Source organism: Dermochelys coriacea, chromosome 16 (assembly GCF_009764565.3).
Source record: "Dermochelys coriacea isolate rDerCor1 chromosome 16, rDerCor1.pri.v4, whole genome shotgun sequence".
NCBI lineage: Eukaryota > Metazoa > Chordata > Testudines > Dermochelyidae > Dermochelys > Dermochelys coriacea.
The window spans coordinates 12,859,479-12,867,975 of record NC_050083.1 but is presented as its reverse complement, the minus strand read 5'-3'; the positions used below and the strand labels follow the sequence as shown (position 1 = coordinate 12,867,975).

The following is an 8,497-nucleotide window of genomic DNA, read 5'->3' as shown; positions in this document are numbered from 1 at the left end:
ATTCAAAAACTCTTCAAATCAGTCTTTACCCAGGTTCAGATCATGGACACACTGATGCCCTAATTGCAAGTTATTTTCATCTCTAAAGATATATCCTATAAAATGGAAGAAATTATATAATAATATGATTTCCCAGGAGAGGTAAAACATATGACTAATATCAAGTCTAAAAAAATAAATCTTAGTTATAAAGAAAGGCAGAGAAAATTGTGCTCACTGTCCTAGTGAAAGAGGAGATTTGAAAGTGACCTACTAACTGTGGTTACAATTATTAGGAGGAAAAATCAAAAACAGTTGAAACAAACTTTATTCTGTTAAATACAATTAAGCTAAATTAAACAAACCATTAACTAAAACTGGATAGGTTAAAACAGGAAGGGACTGTGCTCTAGCGGCAAAAGCAGAAGCCTGGGTATCAAGAATCCTGGGGTTTAGCCCTGGCTGTGTCACTGACTCAATGTGTGATTCTGGGCAAATTACTTAACCAACTATCCTCTGTCTTACTTAACCAACTATCCTCTGTCTGACCATCTGTAAAATTACCTCACAGGAGCTAATGAATGTTTACAAAGTGCTTTAAGAGCTCCAGAAATAAAGACTCTATACAGGTGAACATATCTCCTGAGAACATCCCATAAACATATTTCCTGAGAACAATCTACAAAGAATAAATATACATGTAATAAACTGAGATAATTAGTAAGGATAGAATAAGGTTTAAGAGAAAACAACTGTAGAAGGGGAAAATAAAGCAAAGCTATGTGAATAATTTATTCAACACATTTTCTGTTCCCAAAGTGGTCTGTGAGTAGATGACAGATTAGTTCACTTTATTGATTTGAATTTATTTGCTGGATCATTTCTGTGAATAACTTCTGATCAGCAGATTTTTCTCGAGCAGCTGTCAGCCAAAATGCTTAACGGTGGTGCTTAGTTTTGACGGGGACACCCAGGCAGGCCTAAGCTCTGACTGGATGATTGTGGCTCTTAAAGCCAGCTTGGCTGTGAACCTTCATACTCCCAAGGTCACACTGGGTTTCTGCAGATACTCTTCTGAGTTCACTGAATATTTTTTGCACCTATGTAAAATCCTGCCAGCAAATCCCTCTGCGATGACTGCAGAGAGTGAGCACAAAGAGGGAGGAACATAAGCGTCCAGGGAGGTTGGAGGTGGAATCCTGCCTCTCTGTAGACAGACGCCCCCCGCAACTATAAAGCCTATTTGTTTGCCTGCCCCTCGCCCGCCCGCGCCGATTGGTCATCCCCTCTTTTCCCATAACTATAGACTTTACCCCTGGAGCAGGGCGGGGCTGGGAAGGATGTGACCCCACACGGCCTCCGTAGGATTCCGGCTGAAGTTTCCGAGTGGCTAGCTCAACCCAAGCCCCGCCTTTTTCCGGGTCGGGGCGGGACTTTCCGCCGTTCCATCCGGGAAGGGGCGGGGTTTTCTGGTGTCTAGGAGTCCGGCCGCGACCCGGCTCCTGTCTGGCGGCGGCATGTCGGGGCCGAACGGGGAGCCGCAGGTGCCTGCGGGAAACGCCGGGCGCGGCGAGGACGGGGACGGTGACGGCGACGGCTTCGGGGAGACCGGTAAGAGAAGAGCGGCCGGGACCCTGTCCAGCCTCCCCCCGGCCTGGGGCGAGCCACGGACTCCACAGCCCCCGTCCTGCTCTGAGCGGGCCCCCCGCTCCGGGGCGGGGAGCCACGGACCCCTCTCGTTCCCAGCACCCGCACCTGGGGAGAGCCAGGCTCCCCTTCCCCAAACTCTCCTTGCTCCCAGCATCCCATTGCCTGGGGAGAGCCCTGGACACCCTCCCGCCCCAATCCCCTGCTCTAAGCACCCCCCCGCCCCTCCAGATAAACCACAGCCTCCCAGCACACAGCCCTCCGGTTAACGATGATCAGATACTCAACACAACTAACATTAACGAGGGGGAAGGATTGCAAGCCAAAATAGGGAAATTACAGTTTAAAGAGTTTCAGAGTAGCAGCCGTGTTAGTCTGTATTCGCAAAAAGAAAAAGGAGTACTTGTGGCACCTTAGAGACTAACAAATTTATTGGAGCATAAGCTTTCGTGAGCTACAGCTCACTTCATCGGATGCATCCGATGAAGTGAGCTGTAGCTCACGAAAGCTTATGCTCTAATAAATGTTAGTCTCTAAGGTGCCACAAGTACTCCTTTTTCTTTTTAGTTTAAAGAGTGTTGAGATGTATTCAAGTCAGCAGGGCCTGATGAAATTCATACTAGGGTATTTAAGGAATTGGCTAAAACAATATTCAAATTCTTCATGATTATCTTTGAGAACTTGTAGAGCACAGGTGAGGTCCCAGAAGATTGGAGAAGGGCAAGCATAGCACTTATCTTTTTAAAAAAGGGAACCAAGGGGATCTGGGGAATTATATCCCAGTCAGTGCAATTTTGATACTTGGAAAGATATTGGGCTATAAAGAATAGCCAGCATGCATTTGTTAGGGACAAATCCTGCCAAACCAACCTACTTTTCTTCTGGAAGGGAGAATCTGGTGGGGTCCTGCAGGGGTCAGTCTTGGGTCTGGTGGTATTAAATATTTTAATTAATGACTTGAATAATGGAGTGGAAAGTGTGCTTATAAAATTTTCAAATGAACAACAAACTGGGAGGGGCTGCTAGCACTTTAGAGGACAGGATTGGAATTCAAAATGACCTTGACACATGGGAGAATTGGTCTGAATTCAACAAGAAGAAATTCAATAACAATAAATGCAAAGTACTTCACTTAGGAAGAAGAAAAATCAAATGCACAACTACAAAATGGGGACTAACTGACTAGGTGGTGGTACTGCTGAAAAGAATCTGGGCGTTACAGTGGATCACAAATGGGAGTATGAGTCAACAATGTGATCCAGCTGCAAAAATGGCTGATATCATTCTGGGGTATCTTAACAGAAATCCTATATAATACACCAGAAATAATTGTCCCGTTCTGTTCAGCTCTGGTGAGGCCTCAGCTGGAGTGTTGTGTCCAGTTCTGGGCCCCACACTTCTGTAACAATGTGGACAAACTGGAGAGATTCCAGAGAAGAGCAACAAAAATGATAAAAGCCTTAAAAAATCTGACCTATGAGGAAAGGTGGGGGTTTTCTTTTGTTTTTTTAATTTAAACGGGGCATGTTTAGTCTTAAGAAAAGAAGGCTGAGGGGAGACGTAAGTCTTTTGAATATGTTAAGGGTTGATATAAAGAGAATGGTGATCAACTCTTCTCCTGTCCACTAAAGATAGGACAAGAAATAATGGGCTTAATTTGAAGCAAGGGAAAATTTAGGTTAGATATTAAGAGAAACTTCTGAACTAGAAGTACCGTTAAGATCTGGAATAAGGTAGGTTGTGGAATCACCATCATTGGACAAACACCTGTCAGGGATAGTTTAGATCAGGGGTAGGCAACCTGTGGCACACAAGCTGATTTTCAGTGGCACTCACACACCAGTCCAGGGGGCTCTGCATTTTAATGTAATTATAATGTATAATTATAATGTAAATGTATAATAATATAATAAATTATTAATAATTTAATATAATAAATTATTAATTATTAATTATTATTATAATTAAATGTATATAATGTATATAATAATGTAAATGTAATGTAATGTAAAATGTAATTTTAAATGAAGCTTTTAAATGAAGCTTTTAAAACATTTTTAAAACCTTATTTACTTTACTTACAATAATAGTTTAGTTATATATTACAGACTTATAGAAAGAGACCTAAAAACGTTAAAGTGTATTACTGGCACGCAAAACCTTAAATTAGAGTGAATAAATGAAGACTCGGCACATCACTTCTGAAAGGTTGCCGACCCCTCGTTTAGATTTACTTAGTGCTGTCATAGTGCAGGAGGCTGGACCTGATGACTTCTCAAGGTCCCTTCCAGCCCTACATTTCTATGATTTTATAAGACTAAACCACCCAACGCCCTCATTTGGTGCCTTCTAACAAAATCTAAGAGCTTGTTTCCTGAAAAAATCCTTGAGGATTTCTAGAACTAAAAAGGCCTTTCATCATACTGTTCTGGGAAGTGACAGTACAACAACTAGTTACTAGCCAGGAAGGGAATATCATGTTTTAGACCTTTCTCTGGCTCCTGATGAAAAAGAGATGCTTAGCTAAATAGTCTTCTATGACAATTCCTTTGGGAATTTGAGCTTTATAGACTATCACCTGCCTTAAGAGATCCTTTCTGCTGGGTCCACTTGAGCTGTCCATCCAATTTAAAACTAGATTCTGAAGATGTCAAGGATTTCCTCATGAAATCACTCAGATCCTTAGAAGCTGATGATTCTTTTGTTACTGGGAATCTCTGTAGTTGGATTTGAATGTGAAGTCCTGAGATATGAGTTTGCTAAATAATCTATCACATCTCTTAGCCTGTCCCACAAAGCTCTCCCAGTTTGGAAGCAGGGACTGCACTGTTTTCTAACCCTGTGCATTCCAGTCTCAGGAAGTCACTTCACAACTTTAATTTAGAATAATGTAATATCAGAATTAAGGTATACCATTAATCGCTTTCAGTTGTGGCATGTGCTATTCACGGACTTCCCACACAGACTTCTAAAAGATTTTGGGAGAACCAGTACTTGTGTTGAGGGTATTGGTACCTGAAAACAGCTTCACTATCAGATCCTCTTATTTCTCCCCCCCATGCTTCTGCTGTCTGAGCGCAAGCTGCAGAGAAGTCCCCTTCAGACTGTGGTCTGTTCTAAACAATGCTGTTTGAGGCCTGGTTGTTGCTGCCCCTTGCTGTGTTCAGCGGAACAGGTCTAGTGATTTAAACATTAAAAATATTCTCTTTCCATGCAAGCTCAGGTTGACCTTGTGTGTGAAGTGAAATCTGTGGCTTCTCCTGAGTATTGGATTAGATCATTTTCTCTGTAGATGTACATGAAAATCACATTTTTCCTTTTACTTAGGGCTTGATGTGAGTGCTTTTCCTCCTTCCCCATGCAAGAAGCAGCATCGCAAGTAGGTTTGAATGGCCTTTTGGACCTAGTTTGTGCTGGTTGTATGGCATTATACATAGATCCTGCAGGGTGGTTTACAATGAATCCTTGCTTCCTAGTGTAGTGTGTTAAATGGTAAAGCAAGACCTATGTGGTCTCTGCACTGGGTCAACAACTTCAGAAATTAAGGGGATAAGTGCTGTTCATGGAAATCAGAATTGGTCCACATTCATCCCTCTGGCTACTTTTCCCCTTAGGACCTTGTGAGATGTTCCTATTCAGCTCATTCAAAGGGGCTCCACTTTATTGCACCTTTCTTCCTCTCCTCCTGCTCCCACCACATCAGCTGCTGTGATGTTCTGGAACTCTTTCCAGATTCTCATGTGCCAGGTCCTAGAGTGGCAGCTCTGGAGGTTACACTCTCTGTGCAGTACCCTTTGTGGTAAGCTTCTCAACAGCACCCTCTCCAGGTGTCTCTATCCTGATTAGGCAAGGCCACCTCTAGGGAGGGTGAAGAGATTAATTCACTTCTTTTCTATTCAGCCCTCTTGCAATGTGGATCCCTGTCTAGTGGAAGCTAGCCAGAGCCCAACCACTTACTTGAGAGATTACCAAACAGCTGTCAGATGACAATTTCCTGCCTGGTCTGTGGCACAGAGGTAAAACATCCTCGATCACATTACCAATCCCCTGAACTATCCAGTTTCCCACAGACCTAGTTTCACTAGTAGATGTGATGTATCATGATACAAAGAGGATGCAGTTGGGATAGAGGACTTGCCCTCTATGTTCTGAGGTATATTTGCAAGAGGCCTTGCTGCCTGATACCTTCTTAGAATGAGTGGTGGTAGTATGAGAATTTAAATTATTCAGGATATTTTTTTTGTTCTCCTTCCTTTTAGAATATGCAGCAATAAACTCCATGCTGGACCAGATCAACTCCTGTTTGGATCACCTGGAGGAGAAGAATGACCATCTGCATGCTCGCTTGAAGGAGCTGCTGGAATCCAACCGTCAGACACGCCTGGAGTTCCAGCAGCAGCTGAGTGAAGGGCAGAACATGCAGACTGATGTGCAGGGACCACACACGGACATCTAGTTCCTGCTGTTTGCTGGACACACACTGTCATAGTTTTTATTTCCAAGGGGACCTCCGCTGTCTGTGGTTTAATGTAAAACTTGACTAGAAAAGGTACTTGCTGTTGTGCATTCCCTCCAGTGGTTAAATGTTCTGGCCTCCTCTGTGTCTGTCTTGTTTTCTCTTTGTGACTGATGCTACATCAGCAAATAGGTGGGTAAGGGGAGAGATGTGGAGTCAATACTTCCAGCTCCCAAATGTAGCTCCAGTTCTGAGCTGATAGTGACACCATTAGAGCTGGGTATGAGAAGCCTCTGCTGCATGTATAGGCCCCTTTTGCCACAATTCAACTACAAAAGAAAGTGGTGGCTGTTGTCCTGAGGACTGTCTACTTCATAGTCTTCTCCCCCAGTAAACTAGGCTTCTAAACCTTACAGCTCTGGAGATCCATACCAAATGGTGGTGCCATTCTGGGCCCAGACTTGCTCTATGTTAATTGTGGGGATGGTAACAGGCTGCTTCTGGGGCTTAAATCATCTGGTTTCTTCTATGCTGTAACTGCAGCCTCCCTACAGTCTACACTTCAGTTAGGCTTACAGAAGTTCTGTGATGAGAAACATTGGCTAAATGACAGGACTCTAGTCCAATATTCCCCCTTCCAAACCCCTGTAGTGTAACCTATCATCATGCCCTACTTAAGGGAGAGTAAAGAGCAGCTGAGTAACTCCTTAAACCAATTCTAGAGACTCTGCAGTGGCTTCTGAGAGGTATTACCATAAACCAGCCTAATCTGCTCCCCTTGTGGTGTCACAGCCACGTTGTGAGAGAGGGTAGGAGGCTTGCCCAGTAATGCTGTTGTGACAGAGTCCTTCGTGAATGGCTGGGAGGTAAAAACATGGTTGTAAGACTGCATGACTACTAAGTCTGTGAAACTGCTTTCATTGTGGCTGTAGCTTCTGCTTGCAAGGCCCAGCATTGTGAAGTGACTCATTATGTACAGTTTAGAGATAGTATTTATAAATACACTTTTAATAAATCATCTTAAACTGAATGTTGTCCTGGAAGCATTTGAGGCAGCCTTGCTTGAAGTGCTGAGTGATCAAATGCCTGAGCTGCTTTCATGTTCTAGTCTTAAACTGGATCCTGAGTGAGCCTGGTGCCTAGTGAACTGGCTTGATTCCATGGGAAAATATTCTGTGAAAGTGCATAAATTGTGTTTGTATGGGACTGACTCATCTCCCAGAAGTAGAATTCCTTTGTTTCTTTCTGCTCACATCAGTATCATCAGGCTTATGACCTAAGAAAAGGGAACCATCTTAGCACAGAAGGAAGTAGATGGCTAGTATGGTGGGAAGTCTCAGTGAGACCAGTCTTGCAGCAGGCTTTGCCAGTTCAAGCAGTGAGCCTTACCTTTAGGAAGGTCAGCTTCAGCAATCCTTTCAGGTCTAACAGAGCTTTAGCTCTCCCAAAGATCTCTATCACCTCCCAGCCATATAAACAACACCCAATGCCATCCTCTATTAGACACGCTAAAGCCAGGCTTTATTTTTTAAAATAAAAACAGCAGTAAAGTGAAAGGTGTTTTGCTCTATTAAAGGACTCTGAAAATAAACATTTCCAGCAAATATTGTATGCAAAGGGCTCTCCCTTTAAAGCTGTTCTATCTGGGTTTGCGTCTAGCAGAGCGTCTACGCCCTGCTGGGGTTAGATTTGCTGCTTCTCCTTTGCAGGGAGAGCAGGTGTCTGCCTCCTCTCTGATGCTTGCTGCCTCCTGTTCAGAATCCCCTTCACTCATTGGGTACTGGGGTTTGTCTGTGCCATCCCTTTGCCTGGTTTCATCACTTTCCTCGTCCTTACGCATACTGTGTCCCAGCAACTCCCCTGTGGCACTGTCTTCATCTAGGAGCAGGCAGTCTTCACTAGTGGTGGGGGACTTGCTACCCTCATCCTGACTTCCTTCCTCCTCTATGACCAGAGCTCCACATACATCAGTCTCACTGGGTGGGCTTTCACCCCTTCTCACGGAGGGGACCAGCTCACTCTTATTCTCTAGAGACCTAGAGGTTTGTTCTTTTAATGCCAATAATTCTGTATCTTCCTCTCCTATGCCATGATCGGTATTCATTGTCTCCGCTTCATCCTCTGTCTTAGCAGGAGGCTGCTGCTGCTCATCCGATGACTGGAAGCCAGAGCCATGGGAGCACAAAGAGGCCTCTGAATGTGCTGCTGTGGCACGGTGCCTTGCTGCCTTGTATCTCTGTGCAAAGGAAAAACGTGTGAGCTATAACTGGACTGAGAGATTACACGACACTTTTAGCTGGTCCAGGAGAAACCTGCATAAAGACAGTAGCGAGTGACAGCTGCAATGACTGGCTTAATCACCAAACAAAGCACAAGTCTACAGCTCTCTTTAGTGGGCTGCTGAGAGGAAGAGTT

At 43.9% G+C, this 8,497-nt stretch overlaps 2 protein-coding genes across 5 annotated transcripts in view; one reads left to right on the top strand and one right to left on the bottom strand.

Moving 5' to 3' along the window:
• The first annotated feature begins 1,310 nt into the window (after window positions 1–1,310).
• Window positions 1,311–7,673, top strand: BBLN (bublin coiled coil protein). 3 transcript variants are annotated; one of them, XM_043498634.1, is made up of 4 exons: window positions 1,446–1,590; window positions 4,954–5,005; window positions 5,241–5,425; window positions 5,886–7,107. In XM_043498634.1, exons 3-4 carry the CDS (start codon window positions 5,338–5,340, stop codon window positions 6,080–6,082), a joined length of 285 nt encoding a protein of 94 aa, XP_043354569.1. In that variant the 5' UTR covers window positions 1,446–1,590; window positions 4,954–5,005; window positions 5,241–5,337; the 3' UTR covers window positions 6,083–7,107. The 3 variants fall into 3 exon arrangements, with proteins under 3 accessions (XP_038230403.1, XP_043354569.1, XP_043354570.1); XM_043498635.1 differs by lacking the exon at window positions 4,954–5,005 and having other exon boundaries at window positions 1,451–1,590; XM_038374475.2 differs by lacking the exons at window positions 4,954–5,005; window positions 5,241–5,425 and having other exon boundaries at window positions 1,311–1,590; window positions 5,886–7,673.
• The window catches only part of CIZ1 (CDKN1A interacting zinc finger protein 1), a 24,682-nt gene continuing 23,764 nt past the window's right edge, over window positions 7,580–8,497 (bottom strand). For both annotated transcript variants that reach the window (XM_038374473.2, XM_043498632.1), the window contains one exon: window positions 7,580–8,318. In XM_038374473.2, coding sequence (XP_038230401.1) covers window positions 7,722–8,318 — 597 coding nt within the window. In that variant the 3' untranslated portion in view covers window positions 7,580–7,721. The remainder of the gene's footprint in view (window positions 8,319–8,497) is intronic.

Coding starts and splice junctions, on each gene's coding strand:
- BBLN (XM_038374475.2), top strand. CDS start 1,497: ATGTCGGGGCCGAACGGGGAGCCGCAGGTGCCTGCGGGAAACGCCGGG. Junction 1,591..5,885: donor CGACGGCTTCGGGGAGACCG/GTAAGAGAAGAG, acceptor CCTTCCTTTTAG/AATATGCAGCAATAAACTCC.